General features: G+C 45.6%; 1 protein-coding gene across 5 annotated transcripts in view; it reads left to right on the forward strand.

The window, feature by feature from the left end:
• Window positions 1-22,523, forward strand: part of rabgap1 (RAB GTPase activating protein 1) — a 286,948-nt gene that overhangs the window by 45,781 nt on the left and 218,644 nt on the right. For 2 of the 5 annotated variants that reach the window (XM_072488395.1, XM_072488396.1), the window contains exon 2: window positions 20,864-21,064. The exons of 2 other annotated variants lie outside the window; for them this stretch is intronic. In XM_072488395.1, the coding sequence (XP_072344496.1) occupies window positions 20,915-21,064 (150 nt within the window). In that variant the 5' untranslated portion in view covers window positions 20,864-20,914. Of the gene's footprint in view, window positions 1-20,863; window positions 21,065-22,064; window positions 22,085-22,523 lie in introns of those variants that run through there. One more of the 5 variants, XM_072488400.1, reaches the window with a different exon arrangement.

Below are 22,523 nucleotides of genomic sequence, written 5' to 3' on the forward strand. Positions count from 1 at the left end.
CTAATGGAAATAACAAATATCTGCATAGCACCTTTTTAACCTAGAAAAATGTCCCACAGCCTTCGAGAATGAAGAAAAAGATGGAACCGTGTCAAAGAAGGAAATATCAGAAGTGCTATCTAAAAGCTTGGGTCAAAGATATGGGTTACATGTCTTAATTGAAATGGAGAGGTAGAAGAAACTGCCACAGAATGCTCGATGACTGCACAGTTGTTTGGTGGGGAGGGGGAAGAGAGAATGGAGATGCAGACAAGACCAGAGTTTAGTGTGCTGTGCGGTTAATAATCTTTATTGTCACATTAACACTGCAATTAAGTTACTGTGAAAAGCCCCTAGTTGCCATATTCTGGGGCCTGTTCGGGTACAAGGAGAGAGAATTCAGAATGTCCAAATTACCTACAGCACGTTTTTTGAGACTTGTGGGATGAAACCGGAGCACCCGGAGGAATCCGCGCAGACACAACGAGAAGGTTAAGACTACCAGAGACAGTGACCCAATCTGGGAATCGAACCTGGGACCCTGGCAACAGTACGAATCACTGTGCTACCTTGCCGCCCACGGAGATTGCAAGAGATTAGAGGAGATTGCAGAAATGGGGAGGGGAAATCGTGAAATTGGAGTTAAAGTGTTTAAGCGAGGCTTTGACTATATCGGTCAGTGTTCTGGAAGTGTAACCTGGTACATGCTAGGATGCAGCAGAGCATTGGTTAATCTGAAGTTGAGATAACAGCATGGTTGAGGGTTTTTATGGCAAATGAACTGCTGGGGCAGAGGTGGGAAAAGTTACAAAGGAGGGATGTTTGTGACAAAAGAGTATCTGAGGCTGCAGCTCAGCTTGGGGTCATATGGGACTGTGATTTTGAACATTGTGGTTCAGCCTGAACCAATGACTGGAAAGGGATGAAATCTATGATGAGTCTACTGAGATTTGTGGCAGGGGTTGTAGGCAATGTTGCAATTACTGTACCTGATTCCATCATTCATGTGTTTTAGTGGTATAACCTTTAGTTAGGAATTGTTTTTTTACGTTGGAGATCAAAATGCTAATGCTAAATGTAAGATAAATGGAAAAATCTGATGTAAGAGCCAAGTAGCTAATCTTAAAGTGAATGCAAATCAAATAAGCTTGGGTTAATTACAGTTAAAAGGTAACCTCTGCTTAAATGCAAGTCCTAGGTGGACATGAAAAAACATAAACAATGGTTGACCCATCTCTGGAAATTTTGATAGCACTATTATTATCTCAAAATATTTAAATTACTGGTATGAGCCTCAGAATTTAAGTGGTTATTTTGAATCTTAAAACTGATAAATTTGCATTTCTGTTTGGATCATCCCAAAGCATGTTGTGTTGCCATGGGTGATGGGCTAGGTCCTTTTTAATTTATCAGGATGTTTCTCACAGAAGGAAGTTGCAATTTTGGTCTTGTGCAAGCTGCAGTTATCATAGAATTTAGAGTGCAGAAGGAGGCCATTCGGCCCGTCGAGTCTGCACCGGCCCTTGGAAAGAGCACCCTACCCAAGGTCAACACCTCCACCCTATCCCCATAGCCCAGTAACCTCACCCAACACTAAGGGCAATTTTGGACACTAAGGGCAATTTATCATGGCCAATCCACCTAACCTGCACATCTTTGGACTGTGGGAGGAAACCGGAGCACCCGGAAGAAACCCACGCACACACGGGGAGGATGTGCAGACTCCACACAGACAGTGACCCGAGCCGAAATCGAACCTGGGACCCTGGAGCTGTGAAGCAATTGTGCTATCCACAATGCTACCGTGCTGCGGTTATGTGATGTGAAAAGATGCTGAAAGATTTGCTTAGTTTGGAGCTAGATAAAACATTTACATTAGAATAAAAGCAAAAAACTGCAGATACGAGAAATCTGAAATAAAAACAAAATGCTGGAAAAACTCAGCAGGTCTCGTAGCATCTACGGAGAGAGGAACAGTTAACTCCTCAGCTCTCATCAAGAGTTAGACAGACTTGAGACGTCAACTTTGTTTCTCTCTCCACCGATGCTGCCGACCTGCTGAGTTTTTCCAGCATTTTCTGAGTAAAGCCTTGTGGCAGAAATTGATCATCTTGAACGGTCAGTTTGGAAACAGATTGGGAAAAGCAATTTTATGCATGTCCAAAACCAGGACCAAGGTATACTCCACAGTCATGAGGCCTTAAGAGAAAGTTGGCGGGTCCCTTAGCCAAAACTTAATGGAAAGATCCCAAAAAAATCTTATGCCCCACAGGGCTGTCGTGAAGTTGTGGTATTTTCACTGGACTAGTAATGGCTAAAGCTCTAGGGATCCGGGTTTGAATCCCACCACGGCAGATGGTGAAATTTGAATTCAACATAAATCTGGAATTAAGGGTCTAACGATGACCACAAAACTATTGTTGATTGTTGTTAAAAACCATCTGGTTCACTAATGTCCTTTAGGGAAGGCAATCTGCGTCCTTACCTGGTCTGGCCTACATGTAACTCCAGATCCACAACAATATGATCGACTCTTAAATGCCCTCTGAAATGGCCTAGCAAGACAACTTAGTTGAAGGGCAATTAAGGATGGGCAATACATGCTGGCCAAGTCAAAGACACCTGTGTCCCATGAGTGAATAGAAAGAAAGGAGCTGGAACACAGGAGAAATCCAGAGGCATACCTTTGGGCTGGTCAGAAAAATGTCAGTGCCGAGGTCCCTAGTTCGATTCCGGCTCTCGGTCACTGTCCGTGTAGAGTTTGCATATTCTCCCCTCGTTTGCTTGGGTTTTGCCCCCACAACCCAAACTTCAAGATTTGGTAAGATTGCGCAGGGGAATTAAAAGTAAAACCGGATTTGTATTATGTATCATTATAAACTGTGGCGTTATGTTAGAACATAGAACAGTACGAGCTTGCTTTTTTTTGCATACAAAAAATATTTTTAAAAACCCATCTGTGGGATGATTTCTTTCGGTTCATTGCTGGATATTCAATTTTTTCTTTAGACTTTACAATCCCTATCGGCAGTCTGACAACAAAGGCAATGAATGTGTTGAGTTGCTTGAAAGGTGGAGAAGGATATCATCATTACACGTGTACAATCTAACCCCTGTGTCTTTGTCACTCAAGATTTAGGATGTAGGGGTCCAAAAATAGATAGTTGGGGACTCTGATAGCAATGGTGCGGGTATGAAGAGAAGGCATTCTTGATGATGATGTGGCTGAATTGATAGTGAAGAGGGGAACAAGACTGGAATCAGGCCAAGGAGGGATAATGCACTATGGTTGTACAGAGTTCAAAATACATGGATTAATTTTTCCCCAAAATGCCCATGAAAATTCATTCAGAGTGACCGTTGAAAGAAATATTGTCCTGTGGGAGAGACAGAATCTGAGGAGTGCCTGCTCCAGTCACATGTTCTGCCTTTTCCAAACTTGCTGTTCCTCCAGAGATATGATTGGAGAACCAGTTTTGCTATCTATTTTGTCTCTCCCTAGGACAGAACCAATGTGCCTTTTTTAAAAATCAGCGTTTCATAACCTTGTAAGGAGCAATCTAACCATCGGAAAAGCTTAGAGTGAGGTGAGTCGAAAGAATGCTGGGGTGTACAGCACAGAAATTTGATGAATAAGGCATTGAGAACGAACTCACTAATAGATATGCAAAATTAGAAATTGAAATACATTTGTCCAGGTTTACATTCTCAACTAGTTAATGCTTGAAGGCAACATAGGGAACCCCTGGTCTGAGCTGACCTCAGCTTGTGTAGTGAGGTTTGATTAGTTTTGGATGGAAATCCACATGCACTGAAGTGCAGAATCGCGAGAGCTTTTTCTGCTCCACTGTCTGATCCAATAAACAGTCTGCGCTCATTTACCAAATATATAAACGTTTTATGAAATGAACAGTTTTCAATAAAACAAGTAAAACCTGAAGCCAAGGATTTCTGCATCTAATTAACTTAATTTCAGCAAAATGGGATGTGTTCAATTTACTTGGATAGCATCAAATCCCGTTTTTATCCTGAAAGGACTTAATTTGACACCAAATATTAGAAAGTGACAATATTTTATGGTGGGCTAAAATAACTGGGAATTTGCTGCAAACCATGTCAAACGCAACATTTCCAAAATAACTTTCCAAAGAGAAAAGAATCACAGGCAGTCGGCAGCAACATAAAGGTACCTATATAGGCTGTGCTAATTCAACGTCAAAAGCCAGTCATGCAGTAAGACTGCACACAAAATAGATCCGTTCTGCGATACGTTTGTTTTTAGAAATATAGAACGTATAAACTTCCCAAGGCATCTTCCCATGCAAATGCAGGAGATGCAACACCTTCCCTGATACCACCTCCTTTCACACTGTTGAGGGACTGCATTTGAGAGACTCTTTCCACATTAGTTACTTTGTGCCAACTGGTAGAATTTCCATTTTGGAAATGATAGATACAAGATTTATTTAAAATGAACAAAAACGTTTGTAGTTTCCAAGTTGAAAGGTGTTGTAATATATACAGACACACGAGTCTTTGACATTTGTAATATCTTAAAGAAGAAACATTTTACCTTCCCTATGTGAGTTTTTAAAAAATGGTACTACGGGACTGCATCACTCAAAAATGCAATGAGTGAGAATGAAAAAGGAACTGTTGGAAACCAGAAAGTAGCTCCTGAGGAAACTCTCAAGTTTTGGGGAGATGTTGTGGGGTGTACGAGATCATGGAATATGTCATATATGAATGGGTTACAGCTACTGTTGCTGCAACTGAGTCAGAAGCCTGATTGCAGAGATTCAACACGGAGATGGGAGAAAAAAAGCAAACTGATTTGGGATCACAAAGCATTTAAAGAATTTTAGAGAGACCAAGGAAATTGAAAGAATCAAGGTGGATTTTTTTTGAGGAAGGGAAAATGATGTTGGCTCTGAAAGAGAGTGAACCAATTAAAATATTATTTAACATGGGATAAAGAAGGGAAGTTGGGTGATCAGTGATGTAGTGGGAATTGGGTCATGGAAGCAGAGGTGGGTCTGATGGAGAGGATGAGCTCTTGAGGGCATGAGGGCAGTTAGATGCACTTGATGAGGTTCATTCAGGAGAGCCTGGGGAGAGATTTGGCTTGGTGTGTTGGGGGGGAGCCACAGTCCAAAGATGTGCAGGTTAGGTGGATCGGCCATGCCAAATTGCCTCTTAGTGTCCAACGGTTTGATGAGGTTACAGGATTAGGGGGATAGGGTGGGACAGTGGGCCTAGTTAGGGCGTTCTTTCAGAAGGTCGGTGCAGACTTAATGGGCCAATTGGCCTTCTACACTGTAGGGATTCTGTGTGAACAACGCTGGCTCGACCAGCATTAGCACAGTGATTAGCACTGTTGCTTCACAGCATCAGGGGCCCAGGTTTGGGTCACTGTCTGTGCGGAACCTGCACATTCTCCCCGTGTCTGCGCAGGTTTCCTCCGGGTGCTCCGGTTTCCTCCCACAAGTCCTGAAAGACGTGCTTGTTAGGTGAATTGGGCATTCTGAATTCTTCCTCCGTGTACCCACTCCATGTGGCGACTAGAGGATTTTCACAGTAACTTTATTGCAGTGTTAATGTAAGCCTACGTTTAACACTAATGAAGATTATTATTATTATTTCAAGGCAGGATGGTGAGTAAGTTGGAGGGGAACTTGCAGGTGATGGTGATGTTCCCATGTATCTGCTACCCTTGTCCTTCTAGATGGTAGTGGTGGTGGATTTGGAACGTGCTGTCGAAGGAGCCTTCATGGGTTTCTGCAGATGGCCCACACTGTTGCCACTTTTCATTGGTGGTGGAGATGTGAATGTTTGTGGAAGGGGTGCCAATCAAGCAGGCTGCTTCGTCCTGGTTAGTGTCAAGCTTCTTTTTTAAAAAATATATTTTATTCAAATTTTTTTGGCCAAACAAAACAATACAAAGGTTTTCCTTTTTTCTTTTTTTTTTTTTTTTTTTTATAAATGTTTTATTGAAAATTTTTTCCCAAACAACAATTTTTCCCCTCTTACAAAGCAAACGCAACAATAACAATACAGAAATTTTAAACAATACACAAGTAACAAAACCCCTTTATCTTTGACCTAAACTAAACCCCCCTCCCCCCCCCCCCCCCCTCCCCCTGGGTTGCTGCTGCTGGTCATCTGTCTTCCCTCTAACGTTCCCCTAGGTAGTCGAGAAATGGCTGCCACCGCCTGGTGAACCCTTGAGCCGATCCTCTCAGGGCAAACTTTATCTGCTCCAGTTTAATGAACCCCGCCATATCATTTACCCAGGCCTCCAGTCCGGGGGGTTTCGCCTCCTTCCACATGAGTAGGATCCTGCGCCGGGCTACTAGGGACGCAAAGGCCACAACGTCGGCCTCTTTCGCCTCCTGCACTCCCGACTCTTCCGCAACTCCAAATAGAGCTAACCCCCAGCCTGGTTTGACCCGGGCCCTCACCACCCGCGAAATCACGCCAGTCACTCCCTTCCAATACCCTTCCAGTGCCGGGCATGCCCAAAACATATGTGCGTGGTTTGCCGGGCTCCCGCCACACCTCCCACATTTGTCCTCCACTCCAAAGAACCTGCTCAATCTTGCTCCCGTTATGTGTGCTCTATGTAGCACCTTAAATTGAATCAGGCTAAGCCTGGCGCATGAGGAAGAGGAATTTACCCTGCTTAGGGCATCAGCCCACATACCCTCCTCTATCTCCTCCCCTAGTTCTTCTTCCCACTTTCCTTTTAGTTCGCCCACCGACTCCTCACCCTCTTCCCTCATCTCTCGGTAAATCTCTGACACCTTGCCCTCTCCGACCCACACCCCTGAAAGCACCCTGTCCTGTATCCCCTGTGTCGGGAGCAATGGAAATTCCCTCACCTGTTGTCTAGTAAATGCCCTCACCTGCATATATCTCAAGAAATTTCCCCGGGGCAACTTATACTTTTCCTCCAATGCTCCCAAGCTCGCAAAAGTCCCATCTATAAATAAATCTCCCACCCTCCTAATTCCCAACTGGAACCAGCTCTGAAATCCTCCATCCATTCTTCCTGGGGCGAACCTATGGTTGTTCCTGATTGGGGACCCCACCAGGGCTCCCCGCACCCCTCTCTGTCGCCTCCACTGTCCCCAGATATTCAATGTTGCCGCCACCACCGGGTTCGTGGTAAACTTTTTAGGTGAGATCGGTAGCGGCGCCGTCACCAGCGCCTCTAAACTCGTCCCTTTACAGGACTTTCTCTCCAGTCTTTCCCACGCCGCTCCCTCACCCTCCATCATCCATTTACGTATCATTGCCACATTGGCGGCCCAATAGTAATCGCCCAAGTTCGGTAGTGCCAATCCTCCTCTGTCCCTACTACGCTGAAGGAACCCCCTCCTTACTCTCGGAACTTTCCCTGCCCACACGAAGCTCGTGATGCTCCTGTCTATTTTATTAAAAAAGGTCTTAGTGATTAGTATAGGGAGACATTGAAATACAAATAAGAACCTCGGGAGGACCATCATCTTAATTGCTTGCACCCTGCCCGCCAGCGATAGAGGCTGCATGTCCCACCTCTTGAAGGTTTTCCTTTTTTCAACAGTAAAACAGTATAAATAACAGTGGCCGTTTTTAGCAAACAAATAAATAATATATAAACTAAATGGTAACTGCCCTATCAAAAATAATAACTCTCCAAAATAAAATCAAACAATCCAATATACATAGCCTAATACAAATATTTATACAAAAACACCCCTGAGGACCCGCCCCCCGGGTTGCTGCTGTTACCTTCCCATTTCCTTTATCGTTCTGCGAGGTAGTCAATGAACGGTTGCCACCGCCTGGTGAACCCTTGAGCCGAACCCCTTAGTGCAAACTTTATCCGTTCTAGTTTTATAAACCATGTCATTTATTCAGGTCTCCACGCCCGGGGGTTTGGCTTCCTTCCACATCAGCAATATCCTTCGCCGGGCTACTAGGGACGCAAAGGCCAAGACATCAGCCTCTTTCGCCTCCTGCACTCCCGGCTCTTCTGCAACCCCGAATATAGCCAACCCCCAGCTTGGCTCGACCCGGACCCCCACCACCTTCGAAAGCACCTTTGCCACACCCACCCAGAACCCCTGTAGTGCCGGACATGACCAAAACATGTGGGTGTGGTTTGCTGGGCTTCTCGAGCATCTCCCACACCTATCCTCTACCCCGGAAAATTTACTGAGCCGTGCTTGGGTCATATGCGCCCTGTGTAAAACCTTGAATTGTATCAGGCTTAGCCTGGCGCACGAAGACGACGAGTTTACCCTACGTAGGGCATCAGCCCACAGCCCCTCCTCAATCTCTTCCCCCAGCTCTTCTTCCCATTTCGCCTTCAGCTCACCCACCATGATCTCCCCCTCGTCCCTCATTTCCCTGTATATATCCGACACCCTACCATCCCCCACCCATGTCCCTGAGATCACTCTATCCTGAATCTCCTGCGTCGGGAGCTGCGGGAATTCCCTCACCTGTTGCCTCGCGAAAGCCCTCAGTTGCATGTACCGAAATGCATTCCCTTGGGGCAACCCATATTTTTCCGTCAGCGCTCCCAGACTCGCAAACGTCCCGTCTACGAACAGATCTCTCAGTTGCACAACCCCAGCTCTTTGCCATGCTCCAAATCCCCCATCCATTCTCCCCGGGACAAACCTATGGTTATTTCTTATCGGGGACCGCACCGAAGCTCCTGTCCTTCCCCCATGTCGTCTCCACTGCCCCCAAATTTTTAACGTTGCCACCACCACTGGACTTGTGGTGTCTTTCTTCGGGGAGAACGGCAACGGCGCCGTCACCATTGCTTGTAGGCTGGTTCTCTTGCAGGACGCCATCTCCAATCTCTTCCACGTCGCTCCCTCCCCTTCTCCCATCCACTTACACACCATTGAGATATTGGCGGCCCAGTAGTATTCACTTAGGCTCAGTAGTGCCAGCCCCCCCATCCCTGCTACGCTGCAAGAACCCCCTCCTCACCCTCGGGGTCTTCCCGGCCCACACAAAACTCATGACACTTTTCTCAATTCTCTTGAAAAAAGCCTTTGTGACCATCACCGGAAGGCACTGAAACACAAAGAGGAATCTCGGGAGGACTACCATTTTAACCGCCTGCACCCTACCCACCAGTGACAGGGGCACCATGTCCCATCTCTTAAATCCTCCTCCATCTGTTCCACCAATCTTGTTAGATTAAGCCGGTGTAAGGTTCCCCAACTCCTGGCTATCTGAATTCCTAAGTACCGGAAATCTCTTGTCACCTTCCTCAGCGGTAAGTCATCTATTCCACTGCTCTGCTCCCCCGGATGCACCACAAACAGCTCACTCTTACCCATATTCAATTTGTACCCCGAAAATTCCCCAAACTCCCTGAGTGTCTGCATTATCTCAGGCATCCCCTCCACTGGGTCCGCAACATACAGCAATAAATCATCTGCATACCAGGATACCCGGTGTTCTTCTCCTCCCCTGAGCACTCCCCTCCACTTCCTGGAGCCCCTTAGTGCTATGGCCAGGGGCTGAATCGCCAATGCAAACAGTAACGGAGACAGGGGACGCCCCTGCCTCGTCCCTCTGTGAAGACGGAAGTAATCAGACCTCTGTCTTTTCGTGACCACGCTCGCCACCGGGGCCCTATACAGCAGCTGTACCCATCCGATATACCCTTCTCCAAAACCAAACCTCCTCAGCACCTCCCACTGATAATCCCACTCCACTCTGTTGAATGCTTTCTCGGCGTCCATCGCCACCACTATCTCTCCGCCTCCCCCTCTGGTGGGGGCATCATCATTACCCCTAGCAACCTCCGTATGTTCGTGTTCAGCTGTCTCCCCTTAACGAACCCAGTTTGATCCTCGTGGACCACCCCGGGGACACAGTCCTCTATCCTCGTCGCCATCACCTTGGCCAAGAGCTTAGCATCTACATTTAAAAGGGAAATGGGCCTGAAGGACCCACACTGCAGCGGGTCTTTTTCCTTCTTCAAAAGGAGCGATATCGTTGCCTCCGACATAGTCGGGGGCAGCTGCTCCCTTTCCCTAGCCTCATTAAAGGTTCTCGTCAGAAGCGGGGCCAGTAAGTCCATATACTTCCTATAAAATTCCACCGGGAATCCGTCCGGTCCCGGGGCCTTCCCCGCCTGCATGCTCCCGATCCCTTTTACCACCTCCTCCATCTCAATCTGTGCTCCCAGTCCCGCCCTCTCCTGCTCCTCCACCTTAGGGAATTCCAGCTGATCCAAGAAATACATCATTCCCTCCTTCCCTTCCGGAGGCTGAGCCTTATATAACCTCTCATAAAATGCCTTGAACACCCCGTTCACTCTCTCCGCTCCCCGTTCCATCTCTCCCTCCTCATCTCTCACCCCACCTATCTCCCTCGCTGCTACCCTCTTCCTCAATTGGTGGGCCAGTAGCCGACTCGCCTTCTCTCCATACTCATACTGTACACCCTGTGCCCTCCTCCACTGTGCCTCCACCTTACCCGTGGTCAGCAGGTCAAACTCCACATGTAGCCTTTGTCTTTCCCTGTACAGTCCCTCCTCCGGTGCCTCCGCATATTGCCTGTCCACCCTCAAAGGTTCTTTCAGCAATCGCTCCCTTTCTTTACCCTCTTGTTTCCCTTTATGTGCCCTTATGGATATCAGTTCCCCTCTAACCACCGCCTTCAACGCCTCCCAGACCACTCCCAACTGAACCTCTCCATTGTCATTAAGCTCCAAGTACCTTTCGATGCACCCCCTCACCCTTAAACATACCCCCTCATCCGCCAATAAGCCCATATCCATTCTCCAGAGTGGGTGCTGTTCTTTTTCCTCTCCTACCTCCAAGTCTACCCAATGTGGAGCGTGGTCCGAAATAGCTATGGCCATATATTCCGTCCCTGTCACCTTCGGAATCAGTGCCCTTCCCAAGACAAAAAAGTCTATCCGTGAATATACTTTGTGGACATGGGAGAAAAATGAGAACTCCTTACTCCTAGGCCCACTAAATCTCCAGGGGTCTACCCCTCCCATCTGCTCCATGAAGTCCTTGAGCACCCTGGCCACTGCCAGCCTCCTCCCGGTCCTGGACCTCGATCGGTCCAGCCCTGGATCAAGCACCGTATTGAAATCTCCCCCCATTACCAACTTTCCCGCCTCCAGGTCCGGGATACGTCCCAACATACGCCTCATAAAATTTGCATCATCCCAGTTCGGGGCATATACGCTCACCAGAACCACCGCCTCCCCTTGCAATCTGCCACTCACCATCACATATCTACCCCCACTATCCGCCACTATGGTCTTTGCCTCAAGCAGTACCCGTTTCCCCACCAAGATAGCCACCCCCCTGTTCTTCGCATCCAAACCCGAATGAAACACCTGCCCCACCCATCCTTTACGTAGTCTGACCTGGTCTCAGTTTCAGATGCGTCTCCTGCAACATAACCACATCTGCCTTTAATTTCTTTAGGAGTGCGAGTACCCGTGCCCTTTTAATCGGCCCGTTCAGCCCTCTCACGTTCCACGTGATCAGCCGGGTTGGGGGGCTCTTTACCCCCCCACCCCCCCTTTTCGACTAGCCATCCCCTTTTTTAACCCAGCTCCTCACCCGGTTCCCACGTACCCGTGTATCCCCCCGACGGCGCCCTCCTGCCTCGACCACCCATCCCATAACAGCTCCCCCTTCTCCTTAGCAGCAGCAACCCAGTTAACCCCCCCCCCCCCCCCCCCTCCGCTAGATCCATTCCTAGCGTAGTTGCACCCCCCATGTTGCTCCCCGAAGTCAGCGAACTCTGGCTGACCTCGGCTTCCCCCCTTGTCCTCGGCCCCCACTGTGCGAGGCCCCCTCCTTCCTGCGTCCCTGTTCCCACCATAATTACCATAGCGCGGGAACAAAGCCCGCGTTTCCCACTCGGCCCCGCCCCTAATGACCGGCGCCCACAGTTCCTCATACTCTTCCCCCCCCCCCCCCAACATGGGGAAGAGAGAAAAGTTACAGGATCGCATGATTAACAAACTGAAAAATCATCCCCCCCTTTTTTTTCCCCGCCCCACATAATCACCCCACCACTTTGTCCCAAAAGTTCTTTCTCTCGCCAGACTATTCCAGCTTCTCGTCCACAATGAATGTCCACGCCTCTTCTGCCGTCTCAAAGTAGTGGTGCTTCCCTTGGTGTGTGACCCACAATCTCGCCGGTTGTAACATTCCAAACTGGATCTTCTTTTTGTGAAGCACCGCCTTAGCCCGATTAAAACTTGCCCTCCTTCTCGCCACCTCCGCACTCCAATCCTGGTATACGCGGATCACCACGTTCTCCCACCTGCAGCTCCGAGTTTTCTTTGCCCATCTTAGGACCATCTCTCTGTCATTATAGCGGTGAAACCTCACCACTATGGCTCGAGGTATTTCTCCTGCCCCTGGTCTTCGCGCCATAACTCGATAAGCTCCCTCCACCTCCAAAGGGCCCGTCGGGGCCTCCGATCCCATTAGCGAGTGAAGCATCGTGCTCACATATGTCCCGACGTCCGCCCCTTCTACGCCTTCGGGAAGACCCAGAATCCTTAACTTCTTCCTCCTCGAATTATTCTCCAGTACTTCCAGCCTTTCCACACACCTTTTGTGATGCGCCTCGTGCGTCTCTGTCTTCACCACCAGGCCCTGTATTTCATCTTCGTTTTCAGCAGCCTTTGCCTTTACGACCCGAAGCTCCTGCTCTTGGGTCTTCTGCTCCTCCTTTAGCCCTTCAATCGCCTGTAATATCGGGGCCAACAACACCTTCTTCAATTCCTTTTTCAGCTCTTCCACACAGCGCCGCAGGAACTCTTGTTGGTCTAGGCCCCATAACAAACGGCCACCTTCCGACGCCATCTTGCTTTGAGCTTGCCTTCCTTGCCGCTGCTCCAGAGGATCCTCCGCAATCCGGCTGCTATCCTCTCCTTTATCCATGCGTGTCCGGGGGGATTCCCTTCTAGTTTACCGCACAGTGTTTTTGGCCGTTTAAATTGCCGTTGGGGCTCCTATTAAGAGCCCAAAAGTCCGTTCCACCGGGAGCTGCCGAAACGTGCAACTTAGCTGGTCATCGCCGCACCCGGAAGTCAGTGTCAAGCTTCTTGAGTGTTACATAGAACATACAGTGTAGTAGGCGGCCATTCAGCCCATCGAGTCTGCACCGACCCACTTAAGGCCTCACTTTCACCCTATCCCCATAACCCAATAACTCCTAACCTTTTTGGTCACTAAGGGCAATTTATCATGGCCGATCCACCTAACCTGCACGTCTTTGGACTGTGGGAGGAAACCCAGGAGGAAACCCACGCAGACAGGGGGAGAACGTGCAGACTCCGCACAGACAGATACGAGCAGGATATCGAACCTGGGACCCTAGCGCTGTGAAGCCACAGTACTATCCACTTGTGCTACCATGCTGCCACAGTGCTATCCACTTGTACTACCGTGCTGTTGTTGGAGCCGCACTCATCCAGGCAAGTGGAAAGTATTCTGTCACACTACTGACTTGTGTTTTGGAGATGGTGGACAAGCTTTTGGAGAGTCAGGAGGTAGATTACTCACTGCAGGATTCCTAGCCTCTGACCTGCTCGTAGCCACAGATTTTGTAAGGGTAGCCCAGTTCAGATTTTGGTTAATTGTAACCCCAGAATGTTGATAGTGGGTGATTCAGTGATGGTAATGCCATTGAATGTTAAGGATGATGGTTAGATTCTCACTTGTTGGAGATGGTCATTGCCTAGCATCTGTGTGGTACAGTTGTTACTTGCCACTTGGGTCTTGTTGCATTTGGACATGGACTTTCATGTTCTGAGGAGTTATGAATAGTGCTGAACATTGTGCAATCGTCAGAAAACATCACCACTTCTGATCTTATATTTGAGGGAAGATCATTGATGAAGCAGCTGAACATAGTTGGGCCGAGGACATTATCCTGAGGAACTCCTACAATGATGTCCTGGGACTGAGATGTTTTACCTCCAACCAGCACAATCACCTTCCTTTGTGCTAAGTATGAATCCCAACTAATGAAGAGTTTTCCCCCTAATTCCCATTGACTCCAGTTTTGCTAGGGCTCCTTGCTGTCACACTCGGTCAGCAGTCATGATCACCTCACCTCTGGAGTTCAGCTCTTCTGTCCATGTTTGAAACAAGGCTGTAATAAGGTCAGGAATGAGTGACCCTGTCGGAGCCTAAACTGAGTGTCAGTGAGCAGGTTATTGCTGAGCAAATGCCGCTTCATAATACAGTCAACGAACCCCTTCCATCACTTCACCGATGATCGAGGATAGACTGATGGAGCGGTAATCTGCTGGGTTTAATTTGTCCATGTTATGGTCGGGACATGCCTGGGCAATTTTCCACATTGCTGGATAGATATCAGTGTTGTAGTTAAACTGGAACAGCTAGGCTAGGGGTGTAGCTAGATCTGGAGCATGAGTCTTCGGTGCCATTGCTGGATTGCAGGGGCTGGTTTAGCACAGTGGGCTAAACAGCTGGCTTGTAATGCAGAACAATGATTCAGCACGGGTTCAATTCCCGTACCGGCCTCTCCGAACAGGCGCCGGAATGTGGCGACTAGGGGCTTTTCACAGTAACTTCATTGAAGAATATTTGTGACAATAAGTGATTATTATTATGTTGTCCGGGCCCATAGCTTTTGCAGTATTCAGTGCTTTAAGGCGTTTCTTGATATCACATGATGAATCCCATTGGCTGAAGACCGACATCTGTGATGGTGTGGACCTTGGGGAGTTGAGATCCCTCAGTTTTTGTGATCCAATTTATTAATAATGAACAGCAAACCTCAGTTAGAATTGACTCAGAAGGCTAGTTTATTTCACATTCATGGGGAAGGAGTGACTGCAACATCCCACTACTTACTCACAAAGCGCTCGCCACACCTCCCTCAGAATTGTTTCATGTAGACATTGGCGATTAGCTGGCTGAAGACTGGAAGTGTAGTATTCACTTTTATGTTGGTGCTGACCACCAGATGAAGTAGATATGGATAGGCAGGTTTTGAGGTACAGGCTGTGGTTCTGATTGAAGGGACCTGCTTCTTGGTGGCTTACCAGTTGGTTGTCAAAACAAAAGACTGACTAGTTCTCAAAAGCGTATAGAGATTTCAAAATGGTCACGAATCATGTGATTTTCTTTCTCCACAATGACTTCAAAAGGGATGTTTATCCAGTGTCTGAAATTGGATTTGATTTCAGGAGTGATGATGTCCAGTTATTAGTTGTCGAATGAGTTGCCATCTACATTGAAGATCTGGTGTTTGGAAAGTCATTGTCTAGGCAGATCCACTTACTCCACGAGCAAGGTGAGCTTATTGCAAATTACATCCCTTTGAAATGGATCTGGACAGTCCCAGGTTTGGTATGAGTCTGTTAGCAGCTCTCTAGGTATAAGAAGGTTAAATGTGTAAGCGTCCTGGTCATTGTGATTACAAGGGATCGATACAATGAAGTGTGAGATTCCAGAAGCTGAGAAAATAATGATTCTGTTCATGAAACTCCAGGTCATGGTTCTCAGTCAGAGGACCAAACCTGTGTTCAGGTGATTTGTAGCAGCCATCTTTTGGGATAGAAGGAAATCCATTTAAAAATAGTAATAAGGATAACATTTTGTGCATACAGTGTTGTATTTTCATTTCATTTCATGGGAACCCAACAGTTGCAAAACAGTCTGGTTCAGCCAGAGACAATTAAAGTTAGTGGCTAGGGAACAGTATTTGTGGTAGGAACCAGAGAAAATGGCTTTGTTCTTCCCAATGCTGAGTTGGAGGATATTTTCTGCTCATCCAGTCCATTTTTAACTTATTATTTAATGGATGAGGGTATTACTGGCTAGGCCAGCAATTAGATGCCCACCCTTGATTGCCCATGAGAAGGTTGTGCTGCTTTGTTGTCTTGAACTGCTGCAGTCCATGTGGTGTATGTCTGGATGCCTGACATTCTGCTTGCTAGTCGAAAAGCATTAGAGGTTAATGTGTGGTCAACATATAAGAGGCTGTGGGTAGGTCATGCAAAGAGGCTTTCTATCTTTGTTAGTCACAGGATGCTATTTGTAACTTTCATTAGTGGGGTTTAAATATGGTAATCTGGGAAAATGGACATGGATTTTGAGGTGACAGCCCATTAAAGGAAAAGGAGAGGAAAAGGAGGTTGGAGATGAGATGGTAGTTTGTCAGGTCAGAAGGATGAAAATTGTTTTTTGAGGAGAACGAGTAGTGACAACAAATTTGAAGGAATGGAGTGGTGCATGAAGAGCGAGAACAATTGACAGTATAATTAATATGGAAATCAGCAAGGGAAGGTGGGTGCTCAGCAGTTTAGTGAGAATAGGATCAGGAAGTGAGAATAGAGGCAAGAGAGCAGGAGGTGAGTCACGTGAACAAAATGAGCTATGAGGCATAAGGGGAGATGGAGTGGGTGAACGAGAGAAAGGTACAAATTCAGGTTTGAGCGGGGGAAACCTTGGGTACATTTGCCTCTGAAGTGCCAGAGGCAGCCAACTTAGTCCCAGCCTTCTAGGCAAAATGAGCTTCTTACACTTGTTGGAGATGAAGATGAGGAGAAGGGTAGATGAGAAGAAACTTTGCCACTTAGTTGAGGGGTCAATAACCAGGGGGCATAGATTTAAGGTGATAGACAGGAGGTTTAGAGGTGACATGAGGAAAAACCTTTTCACCCAGAGGGTGGTAGCGGTGGGAACCCTCCGCATTTAGATGAGCACTTGCACCGTCATGGCATACAAGGCATCGGACCAAGTGCTGGAAAATGGAATTGGGAAAATAGGTGTTTGATGGCTGACACCGATGCAATGGACCTAAGGGCCTCTTTTTGTACTGTAAAACTCCTTGACTCTGAGTTTAAGACTCTTTATGCAGTGGAGGTAAACTGGGGTGGGCGGGGTTTGGTGGCGCTTACCGTTGCATTCCAGGATGATTCTTTGAGCCCCAGCTGGTGGTGAAAGGCCAAGCCAACTGTCCACCATATCTGTTGAAGTTTGCATCCCTTGGATTTAAGGGAATGGAAATGAGGGTCATACCATGGGAACAACCAGGTAAGAGAGGAAAAGGTTTTAATGGGGATACGGGCAGTGAAGATCAACGTGAATGGTTAAATGCTAACTATCTTTCTAGCATGCTTAGTGAGTATTTAGTTAGTATGTACCACATAGTCACACCATTGCATATTGGCGAATGCTGAGTCTCTTGATGAGATTGCAATATAGAGAAGCCTGGCAAAAAATGGCAAATTGGACTGCAGCTTCCTGATTTTAGCATTGCATTAAGCATGTGTGGATGCAAACAGTTGCGTCCAACTTCTGCATAAATAAACAAATGCGCTGCTTGCCTCGCTATTATTCTTACTGTGAAATCTGGATCATTAGATTTGTAAGTGCCTGTTGCTATGCCTCGAGTGAGAAGTAGAAAAATGATCCTTTTACATGACTTGGAGGGTTTAACTCTTCTGTAGATACAGCTGTTTTTCTTTCAAAACCTTTTGGTGCCTTTTAGGCTCAGAGCATTTTCACTTCCTGATTAAACCGCCTCAAAATCAAGATCATTGCCTGGGAATTGAACAAAACTTCCGCCCATTCCCTGACCAGGAAGGCATCAGGAACAGTTGTACGTACATGGTGGCTGAAGTATGAGCCGAGTGTGCGTGCGCAACTATTCCTGACAGATTTCCAATCCGCTTCAAGAGTTAATGCTAATGACATGCTTACCCAAGTCAGAAAATTTATGTGAGCTGGTCCTGTTGTGCACAGAATATACGCTGACATTTCAGTGCAGCACAGAGTGTGGCATTGTTAGAGATGCCACCTTTCAGATGAAATGTTAAACCAGGCTGAGTGTAAACAATCCTGTGGTATGATTCAAAGAAGGGATACTTTTCCTTGTGCCCTGGCCAAAATTCATCCCTGATGTCTTCAGGCAATTCACAAAGACATGATTGGCAGCAAGAATTAACCGGTGACACATCACGTTTGTTATTTGGAAGACAGTACTATCTCCAGTTTGGCTGCCCTATTTACGTGTATTTTGGGATGTCCTGAGGACACGAAGATCATTCAAATCCAAATTACTTTTACACTTGTATTTGAACAGTTTATGAACTTGTTGAGTCTGTACAAATTTTCAAAACTTAAGAATTCAGTGCATATTCCAGGTATTGTATGTGGGATGACTTAAGAAAGGATATAGATGTGAGCCTTTGAGGCAATTTTGTATTCTGTTTTGTATAAGAACTGTGGTTGTTAGCTTCTTAAAATGAAAATGAATTGACAAATTCCAACAAACTGTACAATATTTTATATTATAGTATGATGAGAATGTCCAGCTTCGCTAAAAGGTTTAAGCAAAGCAGCTGCATGTGGATTAATCCATTAAATGAAAATGACTGGGCAATGTCATGGTTAAGTTTCTGAACTAGTTGGAAGATTCTGACCATGTGTATATATCTTCATAATTAATAATTTGAAATTGTTTTCAAACTGCAGATGGCTGTTACCATCAAAATTCATATTTACTGTTAGAAACAATCCATGACTAAGATGACTCATGACAACTTGGGAGTGTAAAATCTTGGTGTTGACACACGTACTCCGGAAACACCACCAAAATCTGCAGGAATTAAATTTTCCATGAATGTGCACTGTGTAGATACTGGTCAGACACCCTTGATGTTAAAAAAAAAAAGAATTTGTAGGGGGGATATTCGAAGGCCACTCTTGACAAATCGCTTTTTAAATAAATATTTTAATCCATATTTTCAATATTTTAGCATTTTTACAAAGAATAAACACAAACTCAACACAACCCCCCCCCCCCATCCCTTGACACAACCAGAAATCCCCCTCCCCTCGCCCCCATCCCCAAAGTGTAAGATAAACAAACCCCTTCTCTTGTGCAGTCGCTCGTCTGCCCCTCTCCGAGCAAATTTCACCTTCTCCAAGTATAGGATCTCCATTAGATCCCCCAGCCATGCTGAGGCATAGGGAGAAGTAGCTGACCTCCACCTCAACAGGACCCGCCTGCAAGCGATCAACGAGGCAAAGGCAAGGACAGCACGGTGGCGCAGTGGTTAGCACTGCAGTCTCACGGCGCCGAGGTCCCAGGTTCGATCCCGGCTCTGGGTCACTGTCCGTGTGGAGTTTGCACATTCTCCCCGTGTTTGCGTGGGTTTCGCTGCCACAACACAAAGATGTGCAGGTAGGTTGATTGACCACGCTAAATTACCCCTCAATGGGAAAAAATTAATTGGGTACTCTAAATTTATTTTTAAAAAACAAGGCGAAGGTTAAGACATCTGCCCCCCCCCACCCATCTGCAACTCTGACAGGTCTGAGACAAACCCCTTTTGATGCACCAGCTCCTTTCTCCACCTCCTCTCCCATCCAGTTTTCTTGAAGCCCTTTTCCTGCCTACTTTAAGGGCTTTCTCTGATAACCTCAATGTTTTTACTTTTTAGGTGAAAATATTGCACATAGTTGTGCTTTGCTACTTTTTAAACTGGTGTTTGAACCCTTTTACCATTCGGCTTACAAATTGGATTATTTGCATGGATCATTTTTCCAATTTCTCTCATAATCTTGAAAACCACAATAACATTGGTTTCCAGTCAGGCTTCAACAGAAATTGAGCCCAATATCCTTAACCTTTGCCTATAACCTATTCCTAATATCTGGAGCAGCTATTGTTCATCTCTATACTCTCAAGAAATAGTAGGGTTTCCCAAATGGGATCTAAGGGGGTCACATTCCGTGATTTTGGGGTCGAGAGCTCTGAGGCAGCAGCAGCTGCTGTGGAACTCTGATTTCTAATAGCGGCAAAAATCCTTTAAATCTTCACTTTATTTTTCTGTGGTGACCGTGGCCTTATTCCTGCTGCCATAAATGCCTGTGTAAAGGTAATTGTTTTTTTAGACATCCTGCCTGTTTATCAACTCCCCAATGCTCAACTCCTATTTTCCCCCTCCACCTCTCTCAGCAACTAAAGATACCCCTCCCCCCACTCAGTTGAAGAACTGAAGCTTCCCCACTCCGCTGAACAGCTGAAGCTTCCCACCTTCTGCCCCACCCACACAAAAGCTATCATACCTACAACTATCACTCTGGGGATCACACAGAATCTGAGGCATTAAAATGGGGTCACACCGGGAAAGGTTTGGGAAGCATACTAGAATAATACCTTCCCTATGATGTACATGTTTGGACTGTGGGATGAAACCGGAGCACCTGCAGACATGGGTAGAATGTGTAAACTTCACACGGTCACCCAAGGTCGCAATGGAACCCTGGTCCCTGGCACTGTGAGGCAGCAGTGTTGACCACTGTGCCACCTGCCGCCCCTAGGTTTGCTTTCCTAGGTTTTGGGAGGAAGGTATCTTCCCGAGGTTTGCACTCTCCCTCCACTGATAATCTTTTTGCCTGCATTTAACCACAATTATGCATTCGTCATTACGATAGTTTAAAAAAAAATGGAAAATGGATTGCTCAATTATGTTAACAGGCATACAGTGCAAATCTAGAGAAGCTGTAATGTTACATTTTTCTTTATCATAAACTCTTGCTGAGCGTCCTGTACCACAATTCCTTTCAACACATATTACTAGCTCCATGCTATTTATTTAACAATTATCCACATTGAATTGCATCTGCTGCCCATTGATCAAGATAACCTAAAAGATTACAATGTGTAAAGATCTACACCACATTTGATATTTTAAATCATTGGCTAATGGGCTATGCCAAATAAATATTTTTGTCATTTGCTCCCATTGTTTGGTCATGTATAGCATAGAACGATTTAGGATACTAGTTTTAATGAATAATATACCCTTAAATCAGTTTTTGATTTTATTTTCCAGGTACTTTTAAGTTTTATACCTCATTCATGAGTTGCCTTTGCTTTAGCAGCCATGGATGACAAGGCTTCAGTTGGAAAAGTTAGTGTTTCTTCAGACTCGGTGTCTACTCTAAACAGTGAGGATTTTGTCCTGGTTTCCCGCCATGGTGATGACATGCCATCTACCAATAATGGTAGTGATGATGAGAAAACAGGACTCAAGGTAAGAAGGTACTAGTGTTTCAACTTTAAAACCTTGAGGATATGCACTGGGAAGCAGTGTGCTCATACACAAGAGAAAGATCTTGTTACACACGATCGATGGTCAAAGTGTGTTATGTTTGCCACTGTTCCTCATGTATTCTACTTTATACCACAGAGGGAAAAATACTATAATTAAAGTTGCTTTAGTATATAAATTCTTAGATGAGACTACTAAACACAAGTTCTTGAAGATTTTAATTAAATTTTAGGTAAGTTATCCAAAGAGAAAAATGAACGGTGTTTTAAACTCACTTTATCAATCACTGCTGAAAGAGTAGTACAGTTTCAAATCCAGAGCTTTTCATAGAGTGCAGGGTCATGTGGGTGGCTTGGAAAAGTCTTGATGGGAATATTCTAGTGTGTGGAAGATATGCTATGTGGAAGAAGCAGACTATTTCCTTGCTTGAAGTGTAGAATGAAAATATACTTGAACTTTAGGACCCTTGGTTATCAAATCTCTTGCAGTTTTAAAGGTTAAGAGAGGAATTAAGCGCAAGTTGAGTGCTTTCCTGCTTTACACCTTCTAATGGATAAAATAGAGCATTAGCTATATTTTCAAAGCACTATGAATAGTACCAGTTACAATAGGTGTGTATTGAATTAACTATTTTCAATAGTCATTAATGCTAGGCTAATAATGACAGGTCTATTTTCATCAAAATCCTTAAAAGCACTGAAAACAGATGAATATACAACAACTTGCATTATAGTGCTTGTGGTATAAATGTATAAGAATCCTATGACTTCACTCCCTCCCTCTTACCTCTGCCCCTCCCCCCTCACGAAAGAAAGTAAACATTGTTCACCTTCTAGAACCTGGAACATGTTTTAAAAGTCATTATTCAGTTGCACTGGATGTACAGGAATGCAATGGACATTCTAAACCGGATCTTTTTATTCAGCAACTCGTTTTTATTTAAAAATGAGTCAAATCCATTCTAATACAGTGATTGAAACTGCTTTTTGACTGCAGGAGCAGGTAATTATCAATTTTTAAAGAGTTTCATACATTTTCAATACGAGTTGATAGGTTGAGTTAAGGATGATCAGTTATCAAATTGTGAAAGATGTTTTATATATCATGCGCTTTCTGCACATTGACTATTTTGCTACCATATTGGTGCTTGTACGGGGTACTGTGATTTGTCTCAAGTGTACTTGGTTGAGTTCATATAGTGTTAACTCCCTAATAATCTACAGTTAATACTTGTGTCAAGAATGCTGTACTAATATTGCACCAAGTTCAAGCATCTTTGGTCTGTGTGGTTAGGGGGGTAAATTTAACGATTACAATATGCATTTAATCTTGTGTCATTAGGAATTATATATTTTTGTGGCTGGAAGATGCAGCTTCAGAATTTGGCATCTCCCCTCCATTTGATTCATGTTTTGTTTCAAGCTTTACTTGGCATTAACTT

This window comes from Scyliorhinus torazame, chromosome 22 (assembly GCF_047496885.1).
Source record: "Scyliorhinus torazame isolate Kashiwa2021f chromosome 22, sScyTor2.1, whole genome shotgun sequence".
Taxonomy (NCBI): Eukaryota; Metazoa; Chordata; class Chondrichthyes; order Carcharhiniformes; family Scyliorhinidae; genus Scyliorhinus; species Scyliorhinus torazame.